The 16661-nt window shown below is 38.5% G+C and overlaps 1 protein-coding gene and 1 non-coding gene across 2 annotated transcripts; one reads left to right on the forward strand and one right to left on the reverse strand.

Moving 5' to 3' along the window:
- Window positions 1-8454: 8454 nt before the first annotated feature.
- LOC112728475 (protein VAPYRIN-LIKE) lies at window positions 8455-10677 on the reverse strand. Its single transcript, XM_025778613.3, has one exon. The coding sequence runs from the start codon at window positions 10193-10195 to the stop codon at window positions 8798-8800; it is 1398 nt and encodes a 465-aa protein (XP_025634398.1). The 5' UTR covers window positions 10196-10677; the 3' UTR covers window positions 8455-8797.
- Window positions 10678-16310: 5633 nt separating this feature from the next.
- TRNAA-UGC (transfer RNA alanine (anticodon UGC)) lies at window positions 16311-16383 on the forward strand. The gene has a single exon. It is a non-coding gene; the product is annotated as a tRNA-Ala (tRNA).
- Window positions 16384-16661: the final 278 nt, after the last annotated feature.

Consider the following 16661-nt stretch of genomic DNA (forward strand, 5'->3'; position numbering starts at 1 on the left):
CATCCATTTCGTAATATCTCCATTTGTATTTTTCAACATATTAAAATATCTTATGCATCATTGATTTCTTTTTTCCAAATTTACTCTAATAATAACAATGTAATTCTAAGAAATGTAGTAAATATATTATTAATTAAAATTTTTCTTTTTATATGAATATTAGAACAGATATTATGAAACAAATTGAGTACTTATTTCTATTTTATGTATCATATCAGTTGTAATGATCAAATATCATGAAAACATGATATATACTTTATTTTTGGAAGTTCACATAGTGTTTGGAAGCTACATCTTAACCAAAAATACAGAAACAAGAACCTTTTTTTTTTTTTCGTAATAGAAAAGTTTATTTTACTTATCCGCTAAATGGCTCACAAGAGCCTTATATCTCAGTAACCATGAAATCTATACATCAATTTTGCAAAACTGAAAACTGTATAGTTTTTCATTGATTAGAAATGTAAATTTAATTACCAACGCAAGTTGGCACAGATGGATGAGTATCTATATCCCTTAACCATCTCTTCCGGTTCGATATTCACTGGAAGAAAAAGAAATGTAGATTTAATTTAAACTCGATTGTTGATCTAGACTGTAAAAAGTCATTTAGTGTAGCTATAAATATATACAATGCCTTTATTTTTAATTAATGAAGTTCTTGAATATATAAAAATATTATGAGAAAGAAAAAATAAAAAATTATATACTAAATTATCCTCCCCCACCCCTCCCATTTTTTTCTTTTTTAATTATTTTATAGCCTCGAAACACGCTTGAAAAATTATCTTTGTATTCAGTTAAAATCTCTTTAAAAAGCTTAAAATCAACTGATATTATTTCTAGGGATCCAAAAGACCAAAATCCAAAATAAAGTTTTAAACTACATATAAAAACACCATAATAAGCCAACATCACTTCAAATTTACGTATATGAGCCAAAAGGAAAATCGATTCAGTAATAAGCCAGATCGTAATTTAATGTAATTCGAACCAGACTAGTTCGAACTGCATTTACAAATAAATCGAACCAGGCCAGTTCGAATTAGGAAGAAGGAGTTGATGGTAAATCGAACCAGGCTGGTTCGAACTAGCAATGAATGTAATTCGAACCACCCTAGTTCGAATTATAGGTAAGTTAGTGTTTTCAAGTAATTCGAACCACCCCGGTTCGAATTACACTCAAGCTGCGTTCTTAGTAATTCGAACCACCCTGGTTCGAATTACTAGTGATTGGGCTATATAAGGAGTTCGAATCAGCCTCATTCGAACCATTCTCACCTTCCCCTACCCCACCAAATCTCAGAGAAAACGACCCAGATTCTCTCCGACAAAGACCTGAACGGAATACTCTGCTGATGGGGGACGATCCGGCACGGTTATATCGCTTGGACGGAGTCGCCCATATAGCTGGGGTCATCAACGAGGAGGTTAGTACGGATATAACTTTGTTCTACCGGTACATGTGAGTTAGTGGTTTTGCATGCGGGTTAGATGGTGGTTTATGTTAGTGGTTATGTTAGTGGTTTCTGTTAATGGTTTATGTTAGTGGTTTATGTTAGTGGTTTTGCATGCGGGTTAGATGGTGGTTTATGTTAGTGGTTTATGTTAGTGGTTTATGTTAGTGGTTTACGTTAGTGGTTTATGTTGGTGGTTTATCTTAGTGGTTTATGTATGTGGTTTATGTAAGTGGTTTACGTTAACGGTTTATGTTAGTGGTTTATGTTAGTGGTTTATGTTAGCGGTTTAGTTATGGTTGTTTAATGTTAGATCTTTCATGTCAGTGGTTTATGCTGGTTTCTTATGTTAGTTGTTTATGCAAGTGGTTCTCGTTCATGGAATTTTAAGCGCTTATATTTAGTACGATTTTCTGGTTAATCAATTATCGTGTTGGTTATCTTTGTCACTGGTAATTAAGTTGGTCCTAATAATGCGGTTCATTTCTTCCGCAGCCTCAGCGATGCATCAGGAGCATGCGGCGGCAGCAGGGCATGGTCCTCGATGACAGATACGTTCCGTACCTGCAGATGGCAGGTCTTTACCATCTTGCAAGGCTGAACGATAGATGGTTCCGGTTGGACGAGGCCCTTGTCAGTGCGTTTGTCGAGCGATGGCGTCCGGAGACGCACACGTTTCATATGCCGTTCGGAGAGTGCACGATCACACTCCAGGACGTGGCATACCAGCTGGGTTTGCCAGTGGACGGGCGTTACGTCAGCGGCTGCCTATCAGAGTTCCATATATACATCGAGGGTGGCCGTCCAGCCTGGGTTTGGTTCGAGGAGTTTCTTGGAGTGGTACCTCCTCCTAGCCAGGTTCAGAAGTACGCGGTCAATTGCAGCTGGTTTCAGGAGACTTTTGGTGAGTGCCCGGAGGGAGCTGATGAGGATACTGTGCGTCGATATGCCCGTGCGTACATCATGATGTTGTTGGGCACGCAGCTTTTTGCGGACAAGTCCGGCAACCGCGTTCACATCAGATAGCTTCCGTTTGTAGCTAGGCTGGAGGAGATGGGGACCTACAGCTGGGGTTCTGCAGCACTGGCATGGTTGTACCGGTGCATGTGCCGAGTGGCGAACAGAAATGTTATCAAGCTAGCGGGCCCACTTCAGCTACTTCAGTCATGGATTTTCTGGCGATTTCCTCGGTTTAGGCCTGCAGGATTTAAGACGTTCAGTTGGCCATTGGCCTCGAGGTACCGTACTAAGCTTTGTCTATTTCAATTTACTACACATAACTACGTGTTCATTCATAATGTATTGGATACCCTAAGCACACATATAAGTAGCTGTAAGACATGTGCATGATGCAGGTGGTCAGGTTACATCCCTTCCAGTAGCGAGAAGGGTCCTAGAGTTCAGATGTGGAGGCTCTGGATAGACCGGTTGCAGGATAGGGAGGTCAGTATGTTAGTTAATAAGTTTCTTTATTTAACCACGATTTACGAGTTGGGTTCACGAGTTGCCCTGACATTGTATAGTTCTGGGTGCAGTTTATCTGGATGCCGTACAGCAGCCCCGACGTACTTCAGGTCGTGCATCCCGAGGTTTTGGAGCCTCGGCATATGGTGCTGTGGCGGTCTGTTACATCGCTTATCTACTTTGCCGTCATAGAGTGGCATCAGATAGATAGGGTTCTTCCGCAGTTTGGAGGGGTGCAGCCCCGTCCACATCCCGCCCTGAACATCGACTTTCTGATGTCGAAGGACGGCAGAGGCGACGATCGATGGTTCCCGTCCCATTTGCAGAAGTGGCATCGCTATTGGGACTCCCGTACGGAGAGCGTGCTGAGGTTCGATGTTGTTGCTGACCCTGGTCCGTCGCATGAGTTCTTGGAGTGGTGGAGTCAGCACGGGAAGAGGTTTTTGTCTCCGGATCCGCAGTTGGGCGATCCGAGAGCCGTTGCTATTCCTGTTGAGGCCTCACAGCGGGGAGCTGGGCGAGTTCCTGAGATGGATCGGCCTGAGGACGTGCCGGACAGGCGGCGGGTTGATAGGAGAGCTCGCGTGGGCACACGGCGTAGCCAGCGTGACTGGGGGTGGCTTGAGCGTGCTATGGAGGATGATGACGAGGCCGGCCCCGCTGGGGGTCGACGACGACGCCTTCCTGGCAGAGGTAGAGGGCGTGCTGCGGTTCACGCCGCTACACCTGACCCTGAGGACGATGACGATGATCAGCATGGGCCCGAGGGCGGGGATGGTGCAGGGGCGGCTGGAGTTGTTGGTGTCAGTACCCAGGATGGGGTGCACAGAGGTGAGTGGTATGGCTCAGGGATGGGTGACGGGGCTAAGCCTAGTGACGCTGGACTTGGATCGGGTCCTTTTGGACATTACTTTGTTGGAGTACCCACCGACGACCAGCCTCAGCAGGACGGTACTCCATGCGTTATTCCCGGATCACAGTGGCAGGACTTCCTTGGGGCAGATACGCTTGATGCGGACTTCGGCAGTCCACGGTTTCTAGAGGAGATTACGGCTATCACGCAGGAGGACGAGCCGGGCAGGAGGCGTGCTCAGACCCCCGGCACGCAGGCACCCTTAGATGTTGATCTGAACGAGCCTGCTACGACACCTGTTGGTGACCAGTTTGGTTTGGGAGGTACCCCACATTCCGCTTACACCGCTGCATCACAGTCTGTCGCCGAGCCGTCTGCCGCACCTGTCCATTTTACGCCACCCGCACAGCCTGCTCCACACGAGGACGCAGATGAGATAGAGGATGAGGAGCCGTTTATCCGCAGAGGTCAGAGGCCACGGGTACCCCGTCGTTGTGGGACAGGCTCCCACTTGTTTAGATGATTTACTTTTCATGTATTTTGGACGTTAGGGTTCACTCATGTATCTGACCCATGTGGATTACTGTTGTTACTTTAGAGCTGTTTTTCCTTGTTGTTTCTTCATCTTATTGTACTTAAAAATCTGGTATTTACCTAGTGGATTAGTGAATATGTATTATCATTGAATCATATAACACTTTAGTTAGCAACTTTTGCATTTATGGGATTTCTAGCTATATTCAAATTCAGATGCAACTTTTTCATTACTAGAAGGTAAAAAGATCAACAGATTACATAAGTCCTCTAACATAACATGTAACAGGAAAAAAAAATCAATAAGCACTAACAATAACAAGATCGCTACTACTGGCCCCCCGTGTGAGACGGTCCTCCAAGCTGTGGGCAACTCCGGCGGGTGTGTCCGGGTTGGCGACAAAGGCCACACCTCTTTGGCCGATTCGGGTCTGCCTCGTTCATATTCGTCCGTATCCTAGTGGATCTCGGACGACCCTCTCTCGCACGCCTCTTGGCAGGGTCCGGAATAACGGTTGGCCCGTCGTAAGGTGGCCAGAAGCCCTCCGGTATCGGCGGTGTGAATCCCATCTGGTACACACTGAACACTAAACTAATCTGATACACGCTGTGAACATAAGAGGACCAGGTAACCCGTGAGTAGGCGCAGCAGGCAAGTGCGTGCTGGCACAGGAAATGAAGTGCCTGGAAGTACCCGCAGTCACAGGTCCGAGACGCAAGCGATACTCTGTAGGTACCCAACGAGAAAGAGCCCGTCGGAGTGGTCTCGGCTATGGTGAACTCCGAGTTATCCCGGTCATACAAAGTCACCGTGAAGCACCTCGCGGTCTTCAAGTTGGCCTCTATACACTTCACCAAGTACTGACTGAATTGCTGTCCGGTTCCCATCTAGGCCTCAGCCTCTCTCCCCTTGCGAACAAAGAGTTCCGCAAGCCTTCCATATGTTGCCTTCACCAACGAGCATACAGGGAGGTTTCTGACACCCTTTAGGATTGAGTTCACACACTCCGAGATATTCGTCGTCATGTGACCGAATCTCCGTCCCTCATCACGATGCTGAGTCCACAAGGAATAATCAATCCAGTTCGCCCAGTCACACATCGCCGGGTCTTCAGACCGAAGAATATCAAACCAGTAATCAAACTCAACCTCGGTCTTGGCATATGCGGCATTCACTAGAAGCCTACGTGCGTCTTTGCCCTTGAAGGTAAGGGCAAAATTAGCCGCTACGTGTCGAATGCAGAATGCACGGTATGCAGATGGAGGTAACCAACCTCCGTCCGGAGCCTCAAGCGCAGCCTTTATGCCGTTATGCCTGTCCAATATAACCAGAAGACCGGGCTGCGGTGTCACGTGCTGTCTAAGGTGGGAGAGAAAGAATGACCAAGACTCTGCATTCTCACCTTCTACTAGTGCGAATGCAACGGGTAGAATGTTGGAGTTCCCGTCCTGTGCAATCGCGATGAGCAAAGTACCCCCGTACTTCCCATACAGATGGGTCCCGTCAATGCTAACTAGGGGCTTGCAATGGCGAAATGCCTGGATGAGCGGTGGAAACGTCCAGAAAAGTCTGTGGAAAAAAGCTTGAGACTCGTCTACTTGTCCACTAACTCGAACGGGGCTCGTCCGTAGGATCGCAACAGTACCGAGCATCGTCAACTGGACTCCCAAAACCCACCTGGGGAGCTCGTTGTATGACTCATCCCAGTCACCGTATACGAGGGCAATTGCCTTCTGCTTCGCCATCCAGACCCTCCTGTAAGTCGGCCTAAACCCGAAGTGTGCTGCCGTGGCATTTAGGAGCACCTTGATGCTGACGGATGCGTCAGCCCTAACCATTGGCATAACGAACGCCGAAATCACATGATAATCCAAGCTCCTGTGGTCACTCGAGATGGAGGTCGCAAGACAAGTGTGAGGTCCATTGTACCGTTTGACCTCCCAAATGCCCTTGCGCTTTCGCAGACTCAGTCGAATCAACCATGTGCACCCATTCCCAAACTCAGAACACTTGCCCACATAACGGCGATGATCAGACTCCACAACCTTGTACTGTACCCCTCGCCGGATGCTGTAAGTCTTCACACTTAACAGGGCCTCGTCTTTATCCTGAAATTGCTGACCAACCTGGAACTCTGTCAAACCAGCAGTCCCTTCAGCATCTCTAGCTCCGAATCCAACAGAGTACCCTGAAACACCCTCTTGCCTCATGGCATCCAGGTCCAAAGAGGAAAAATGTGGTGGATACTGCTGTGTGCCAGAACTAGAACCACCGACCGCCAATGCAGGCTCAGTCGCTCCAACCTCGTCGCCGCTGTCATCCTCAATCATATCCGGCTCGACGTCGTCCTCCTCTACATCACCCAACACTCCGTCTCCGACGCCAACCGGTGGAACTCCCTGTAAAGCGTTCGGCAGAATATCAACTGATCCTACCACGTCGCCTACTCTATCATTGAGATCAACAGCAAAAGACGGGGAGGCGACTGGTTGGACCGCTGGCTCGTACACAGGGACGGACGAAGAAGCAACGGCAGGCCTGGAACTGGAACCGGCTGCCGCGGCTTCAGTGGTGGCATTCCGGTTCGAACCCCTGAGCTGGATACCACATCAACCAGCTTTGTCAACAACTCTGGTGTCCTCACCTCGGGAAACTGCCTCCGACATAGAAACATTACTTGCAGGTCCTCATCACTACCAATCGTGAAGCAATCATACTTCACGGTATCCTGCAAGACAGTGATTGGAATGCGATAGAAAAACTTCTTCACTCGCTTCGCACCTTCCAGACCAAGTTTCATCAGCACAGATCTAACAAGGTCATCATAGCTCGTCGTTGGTTTCACGACAATACAGAGAGGATCCTTATCTGTAAACTTCACACCGGAGCGAGTTTTCCTCTTAATGGATCCTCTGTGGTGAACCAAAACCACAAAACTTTCCTCACTAGCCATCTTACACCCTCTATGAGAGCAACTCACGTTTAGAACCATATATATACTGCACTGTCTACCACTAAATCGAACCGGACTGGTTCGAATTCGGTTTGTGTAATTTGAACCAGCTTGGTTCGAATTACTTGATGCAGCGTCTCCCCATATAATTCGAACCAGCTTGGTTCGAATTATGTGCTGCATTTTCCTCCCCTGTAATTCGAACCACCCTGGTTCGATTTACTTGAATCAATTTCTCTCCTAGTAATTCGAACCACCCTGGTTCGAATTACTCATGAATGGAGTTCGAACCATACTGATTCGAATTATATAAATATAGGGTTTGGCTCATTGCTGAAACGAATTTCACTTTGGCTCATTTAGGTAATTTGCAACTTCCCTTAGTTTATTCTAGTTTTTTGCCCATATATTTATATTGTACATGAATAATATTACAAGTTATTCCATTAGACTCAATAGTTCTTTTTATATAATAGTCAGTTGTTACCTGAAAACAAATTACAATCAAGCTAAGGAAGTTTTTGCTAAGAGCATAAATTCACAATGGACTAAAAATATATCTAGAACTAGGCTCAACATTAGGGCTATAATTTTCAAATAGTGGAGAATAACAATCCCCAAAAATCAAGATATGAAAATGGTTTTAAGTTTAACAATGAAGAAGTCATGGATCTAAGAGAGTATTAGTATCAGTTTTTGGCCAGTGTTAAACTCTATAGTAGCTCTGCCATGACCCCAAAAAAAAAAATCTATAGTAGCTCTAACAAAATTCCCTATTTCATCAACAACCATACTTAGGATAAAATTTACAAAGAAAACTTATGTATTTTTTCGAAGAGGTCCCCTCTTCAATTCAACTTATATATGATATCCCTTTCTCTTTATAGTTATTATATGTTATGAATTATGACTATAAAAATATTACACTATATTTTTCATTAATTAAACTAATTGATTGTAGTAAAAACGTACAAGAAAAAAAACCAACAAGAAATTCTTAAGAGCACTTAAAATATTGAACTACATCTTGTAATTCATTCATTATATACTAATAGTGTTAAAGAGCTCACTTATTACTTCTCTAATCATTTCACTATCTCGTTCATAAGGTTTGTATAGAGATCAACAAATGACAAGAGAAAAGAGAGTATTTTTTACTCAAAAGAACTAAAAATATGTAAGAATTGTAAAATTGGAAGAAAATAGAACAAAATTAAGTATAAATCTTAGTCCATGGTCCATCATACAATTCAAATATTTCCTTTTCCTACAAAATCAAAACTTGTAAACATATCCTAAAAATATCTCAAAAAAACAATTTACAAAATTGATATACCAAATTACAAGAGTGTCCATCATTTTCTTACTCTAATCACATTTAGATATTTAGTTATAACTTACAAGTGAGAAAAGAAACAAAAATTTTCATGGATGAAAATTTAGTGTACAAATTACATACATAGCTAATCCATAAAATTTTTTGTAATTTTTCCAACCCTTTCCAAAAAAAAAAAAAAACAAAGATCTATAAGAATTTATGATGATGATCTAAGAGTAACATGTTTCTCAAGAGAATCCAAATCAAGAGTTGCAACAACACCTTGGAAGCTCTTAAGGCTAACTTGGGACCCACCATGACCAATAATCAAAATAGCAACTTGCAAGTGCCCTGCCTCAACAGCACAATGTAAAGGAGTGTAACCTGCATCATCAACCGCATCAACCCACGCGCCATGATCAACCAACACCTTCACGCTCTTAATCCGACCCTTAAACGCAGCCCAATGCAGCGCCGTCCAACCATTCTGGTCCCTCCGATTGACCCACGCGCCTTCTCCCAACAACCTCTTCAGCGCGTGAACATCGTCCACCCTCGCAGCGCGGAATAGCAAGTCACCGAAACGCAGCGTTTCGGCTAAATGAAAGTGCTTATTCTCTTCGGCTAAAGAAAACGCCGTTTTCCCGAACCGATTCTTAACGTATTTCACGTTCGAGCATTCTAACAAAAACTCAACGGCGTTTAAGTTTCCGTTAGAAGCTGCGAAGTGAAGCGCCGTGGAGCCGTTAATGTCGACGGCGTTAGGGTTTACGCCAATGGAAACGCTGAACTCGATTGCTTCGACGTGGTCGTGAATCGCAGCCACATGAATTGGCGTTTCGCCGTTATGATTCACTAAATTCACGTCCAATTCGTCATGGAATGAGTCCAATAGAAGCTCCATGAAATCGATTCTGTTCATCGCCGCGGCTTCGTGAAGAACTAGGTCAACCGAGTTTTCAATTCGGGTTCCAGAGTCTACCAGAAGCTTCAGAATATCGAAATTCCCGTGCCGAATCGCGTAAGGGATTAAGGATTTTCCCGTTGAGTCTCTGAAATTAGGGTTCGCGCCGGCTTTGATCAAAACGGCTACGGTTTCTGGGTTTCTTTGTTCAATTGCGGGTTTTATAAGGTTCGTGAGTTGGGGCTTTGTGCATTGGGATAGTGAATTGGTGAAAAGTTTGAAGCTTTCGGGGGTTTGGGTATGGTGGGTGGTGATGAGGAATTCGGCGACGGTGGGGCCGACGAGGGAGATGGTCAAAACGGCGTCGCGGAAGACGTGGGGGCCAGGCTTGGAGAAGAGACGGCGGAGGTCGTCATGGTGGGCCTTTCCGATGGGAAGCATGGCGGTGCGGACGGTGACGGCATCAGGAGGGTCAGAGAGTGGTGGGTGGTGGTGATGAGTGAGTTGGAGAGTGTAATTGGATGATGAGAGTGGTGGGATTATGGAAAAGGGTTTATTGATTGAAAAGATTGATGGGTTTGTTGTTGTTAGTGACACTGCCACTGTCATTGTGTGCATTAGGTTTGTGAGCTTGAAAGTGGAGCTGCACTTTTGTGACTTGATGAACACAACTTCCACTTCATTTCTGTCTGGTTTCACAAGCCTATCCATGTTGTTGGATTTGAGGATTTTGAGTTTGTAGATTGTGTTGTTGAGATTAAGAATTTATGGAGAAATTGTTGTGTGAGTTTATATGGTGTTTGTGTGTCGGGGGATTTGAGTCAATGAATTGGATCATTGGATGAGAAAAAAGTGTGCTTGCAGCAATGGAGGCCGTTGTTTTCTTTCTTTATTTGTATGTTATTTTATTGCTGGTTTATGGTTGATTGTTTATATCTATTGGACTGGTTTTGATTAATAATATATATACGTTTGTATTGTTGTAGCATGCCTGTTGCTTATGGTTTGATGGTGATAGGAAAAGTGTGGGAAAAGGGTGCATTGACAATGAGAAAATGAAGGTGGATGGTGTTTGTGTGTGTTGAGTGTGAAGATCAATATGATGGATATATGTCATATCAAGACATATTCTCAACCTCAATGCCAACACACAAATATTCTAAATTTTTAAAATAATAAGATTTATAATATCAATTTAATTTTTATATAATTTCAATCTATGAAAGTTTTACATGATTAATGAAACATGTAAAGTCTAAATGCATGAATTTAATCAACTAATTTTTTATATTAATATATTAAAATTAGGGTAAAAAACTCAAATGAGCCAAGGGGAGCTCATTTTTACCCAAATTCGCCAAAACAAATTTTAATACATCAATCCACCAGAACACATTTTTATATAATTCGAATCAATAGGATTCGAATTAGCTTTGCACATAATTCGAATTGATTCAATTCGAATTATGACCAAATGCTCTTCCCACGTAATTCGAATCAATTAGATTCGAATTAGGCATGCAAGGTTCGAATTATATCAATTCGAATTACATAGAGCACGTGGCTTAGGGGAGTTCGAGTCGAGTTGATTCGAATTACTTTCATATTGTAATTCAAAGTAATTATCCTTTGTGGCATATACAGTGATTATTGATAAATTATCTTTCAACCAGAGTTTCAAAGTTCGAATGAGATCGTCAAATTTAATTGATATCTCTAATACGGTCGCTAGAAAATCCTAAAAACGAGAGAGCTCAAAAACTGATAGAAATTTGTGATATATTAGTTAAAAATGATAGTAATTGGTGTGTGAAAAGAGACACCAAGGTACTTTATTTTATTTTTTTATCTTTAATTGCTCTTAAATTATTTTTCAATTATTATTCAGATAATAAAAATCCTAAGATGATAATTATTGACTCATTGTTTTTATGATTAACTAATATTTTGGTTTGTTTTTGTTATATAGTTATAAAAGGGTACGAGGGTTGGTTATCTGAAAAGGAATATCATTGTTGATCTGACTGAATTTTAAGAAAAATACTAGGAAGAAAATCTTAAGAAGAAGAGAGCTGAAAAATTAATAGATGTGCTCGTTGAAATGGGAGATTGAAAGCATACGAACAAATTCAAAATTCTAACCTAATTTATTGGAAATGGTGATTGAATTTGAGAGGAATTATGGTTTTAAAATTGGAGAAGAAGAGGTGTATTTGGTGCAGATTATGAAAATGACACTACTATCAAGTTTCAAGAGAAACATCGCGTCAATTGAAAAAAAAGAGAAGATAATGTAAATCTTAGAACTCTGGTAGAAGAATAATTTATGAATAATCACGGTATATGTCACAAGGGGTAATTTACCCTTTATTTTAGAAATGGTAGAGTAAAATTCACCTATTTTTTATTATGTAATAAATTTATGTCTTAATTATTTAGCTTACTAATATTTTTTACTAAACCAATTTAATATTATACTCTCGAATCTTTGTATCTTTTAAATTAGATTTTATATAATTACCACTATATCTATTTTTTAAAAATCATTTATTTTTTAATATTAACATATTTAATATTTATATTATTATATAAAATAATAATAATGACTTACGTAACTATGTTTTAGTAATTACATTCTTCATTTTAAATTTTTTAATAAAAAATACTTATTTTTTTTAATTTATATTTTTTTAATTTTTTTATAAAAATATTTTTTAAAGACTTTGATACATTTCGAATTATTTTGAATTGCAATATGAAAGTAATTCGAATCAACTCGATTCGAATTCCCCTAAGCCACGTGCTCTATGTAATTCGAATTGATATAATTCGAACCTTGCATGCTTAATTCGAATCTAATTGATTCGAACTACATGAAAAGAGTATTTGGTCATAATTCGAATTGATTCAATTCGAATTATGTGCAAAGCTAATTCGAATCCTATTGATTCGAATTATATAAAAATGTGTTCTGGTGGATTGATGTATCAAAATTTGTTTTGGCGGATTTGAGTAAAAATGAGCTCTCCTTGGCTCATTTAGGTTTTTTACCCTTAAAATTAAACTCATATAATATTTAAATATTTACTACTACTAATATTAGAATTTTGAATTATATTTGATATTTTAATTCGGATTTAAAGTGCCTTTCATATTAAAAAAAAAATTAAATGATATATGTATACTCAAATATCCAGACACTTAAGGTGTATTTGATTTGTATTTGTATTTTTTTAATATGTTCTATTTTTAAGATTTTTTGAAAGAAAAAAAATAGTAAACTAATAAATTATACTTTTTTATTTTCACAAAATTAAAAAATAAAAATAAAAATAAAAATGCCCGTTTAATATATTTTTTTTCTCTAATGTATATAGTAGGATGCTATTGTTGTTGATCAAGTGGACAGAGCAAAGACAAGGTAAAATGGTGGGTAGTGTAAGTTAAAAGATCAGAACCAATTCAACTGTAATAGAATATTTTACTATGCAAAATCTCCACTAGGTTGATTTTATTATCATAACATGAACTAACAATCTAGCTAGCACGTTTTGTGCCAAGTGAAGACAAGGAATCTAATATAACCCTCAAAAGATATTCTGTTATGTATACTGTTTTTGGCCGTATGTATGTGAATACAAATACCAACTCTTATATTTTGATTATAATGGCTACAACTTCGGAGAAACATTTTATGAAAATAATTTATAATGTGGTCGTAATCAGCAACCATGCGTCATTTACTTGTAAGTTTTAGTCATAAAAAATTGCACCATGATGTTTAATTCAAATAAAAATCAAACTACTAAAGTGAAAGCAAATAATATCAAAACATGAAATAAATCGGGTTAGTTTAGTGATTAGTTCAATAGTCCGCTTAAATAAATGTTGGGAGTTCGAATTTTGTCTTGTATGTGCATACAGTAATTAATTAGCCGATAAATTCTTAAATGAAGTTTCGATCTGCGACGGATTAATCTTTGTCCTACTCGCGGAAAAATATCATGAAAAAAAAAATGAAAACATCATCCACCTTATTGTGTAACATAACACACAAGTGTTGCGGTAACAATTTTCAATTGCCATATAAAAGTTTGTTAGTATTTTAATTTATTGTACATTAATAAAGATGATGAAATGAAAGCAATAGCAAATAAGCTGACATTTTTGAAGAAACTAGAACTTTGAGAATATCATATTATCTTCAAATAAGTCTTCAATGGCCTGCTTAATTAAGCCTTAAGCCATTCATAAATTGACTAAGAAACAGACGGTCTAAATTCCTAAATAATATATAGGCCCTTGGTGGCTATGTAATATAGAATGTCTTGACTGTTGTGGTTGCTACATTTTTCTTTAACTGAATTTAATTTGCACGATATTTTATTTATAATTTGTGTTAGTTTTTTGTTTCCTTTCCAAAGTGTGATTTATAATATGATATTAACACGCGATATGTATTCCATCGTATAAAATATCAACAGTCTCCTAATAAATCTTATTTGTTTGACCTGAGGTATTACGAATTGGCACATTATTAATTAATAACTTATTTAACGTAACGATTTGAATTTGGATGGTTTATTCCAAAAAACACCTTTTTTGAATTATTTATTATCAATATTAAAACCATTTCATAACATTCAATAATGACATAAAATATTATATATATATAGACCACAAAGTCTACCTAAAATAAGAATATGAAAATTGATGAGAAGAGAATATTAAGAAGAAAAATGATTAGAAGCGTAAAAATAGAAGAAAACGATTAAATTTAAATAATGTGAAGAATGGAATATATAAAGATGTGAAATATAAAAATAGTGGGATATATACATATATAGAAGAAAGCATGCATGCATGAATGTTTCTTCACCATATCATATTTTGCTTTGGCTATACCACGAGTTCAACAGCAGTCAGCAACTCCAAAGGTTTGCACCGGTGTCTCACGAACACATGACCCGATTTTTTTGCTGAGCGCATTATTGTCTGACCCATCTACCTTGCCACATTCTTGAGATTGATAAGATATATTAAAATATGAAAAAGTTTAGAAGGTCAGTATTTTTTATGTTTTGTAGTTAATATTTAATTATATAAAAAAAAGTGAGTAATTTTTTATTATTAGATATAATTTCATATTAAAAATATTATTAATGGCCAATTGATGATTACAAAATATAAAAGTTACTAACATTCTAGCACTTCTCTTAAAATATTCTATAAAATTTTAATTGCACTAATTATGTTCTTGATATTGACAAAAAACTAAGAGACTAATATAATACATTTTTTTCAATTTGACTAATATGAAGTACCATCTTGAAGCTTTTTTTTGGACATTTATCTTGAGATTTTTTTTTTAGCCAGTAAATTGGACAACTCCAATTCTACATATCCACACCTTCTTCACATATTTATCACATTTTTTTTTAATTGTAATCTTTAGGATTTAAATTCTAGACCTTTAAAATGGGGAGGGAGAAGTATGCCATGTGAATGTGAGTTAAGGCTCATTGATTTCTTGAGACTTAACTCTCTACCTTTCTCTTTTTTTTTTTTTTTTCATTTGTATCTTTTTTTGCTATTGCTTCTTGAGTTAGTGTGGGATTTTTTTCCTCCAAAGATTAGAGCCTTTGGTGAAGCCCATTTTTTTCAAAAAAGAAAAGTGCAATTACTTATTGGCTCTGTCTTTTGCCAATCTAGGCGCATAAAATTTGATATTGGAACTATCTTCTCAAGTTTTATTTTGGTGCAAGAGATTCAAGTTGATGATAGAGTTTGTATTTTTGTGAAAATTTGTTTCTTAGTCTTCAATTACCATGTTCGGGGACTATATATAGATAGAATAAGTATAGGGAGCCAATGACCTAAGCGTATAATGTGTACAATGGAGGTTTAGGAAATATTAGAGATATGACCATTAGTGTTACATTGTCCTGTCAGGTTACGCTTTTGGGATGAGTGGTTTCATGATATAATATTAGAGTTCTAGATCCAAAAGGTAAAGAGTTCAATCCTTGGTGAATCCCAAAATTAACTTAAGTTTTTGGGATGAGTGGTTATTCTGGATAGTATGTGTGATGTTCATTTTATTCATGGACTAAAGATTTAGCCCATTGTACACATTGTACGCTTAGGCCATTGACTCCCTAACAGTACTCATACAGATAAAAGAAAATGTTTGATTCAATTTAGTGTGATTACCAATGGGTTGCTGCATGCACATTCAAACTTTTAACACTTGTTTAAACGGACTAGTGAGCTAATCACTAGGCCAAGTAGGTTAACTTTTTGTTGTTTAGAATGTTTTCTTTTTTTTTTTTGGTGAACTTGTTTAGAATGTTTTAGTCAAGGGCTTTGTTGTTTAGTTTTTTTTGGGTCAGGATTTGTTGTTTAGTTTAAAATTGTTTCGGCTTTCCATGTTGTTCATTTTTTTTTTGGGCTACTTAGAAACATTGGGTTTGTTTCTGGTTGAAGTTGCGTAAACAATTTATTATTTTGTCTGTAATGTGTCTTGGGCTTTTGAATTTTAGTATTTCACCAAAGGCTGACAATAGGTAAAGAAAAAAAACAAAGAATCTACTCACAACACAAAAAACCAGAAATGCAAATGCTATAATAAAAAAACTTCAAGACCAAAAAACCCAAGAACTTCTCACACAAAGAAATTTATTAAGTGGTAAAATAAGAATTAATTATCATTAAAATTTATAACTTTTTTTTTTATCATATTAAGTCCTGCTATTTCAATTTAATGATGGTTAAGCTTTTATTTTTTATTTATCAAAATGTTCCATTTTAGAAAACCTCATCATCTGGGGATGTAGCTCAAATGGTAGAGCGCTCGCTTTGCATGCGAGAGGCACGGGGTTCGATCCCCCGCATCTCCACTCTATATGCATTTCTTATTATTATTACAGCCATTTTATGCGATTATTTTTTGGTAACTAGTGGAACAGCAGAACAATACAAATTTTACAAAGAAGAAAAATGGCACAAAGGTTTTCTGTCTTCTAAGTATTATAATGATAATGATGCATGGTTCATAGCAATGTAGATATTCTCTTCCAATTTTCCAAACAAATACTCAACAAAGCCTCCACTATTTTGGATTTTCTTTAGTCAATTTAGAAAACACATGAATCAAGTGAGTGCTTTTTTTTATCTT

This window comes from Arachis hypogaea, chromosome 12 (assembly GCF_003086295.3).
Source record: "Arachis hypogaea cultivar Tifrunner chromosome 12, arahy.Tifrunner.gnm2.J5K5, whole genome shotgun sequence".
NCBI lineage: Eukaryota > Viridiplantae > Streptophyta > Magnoliopsida > Fabales > Fabaceae > Arachis > Arachis hypogaea.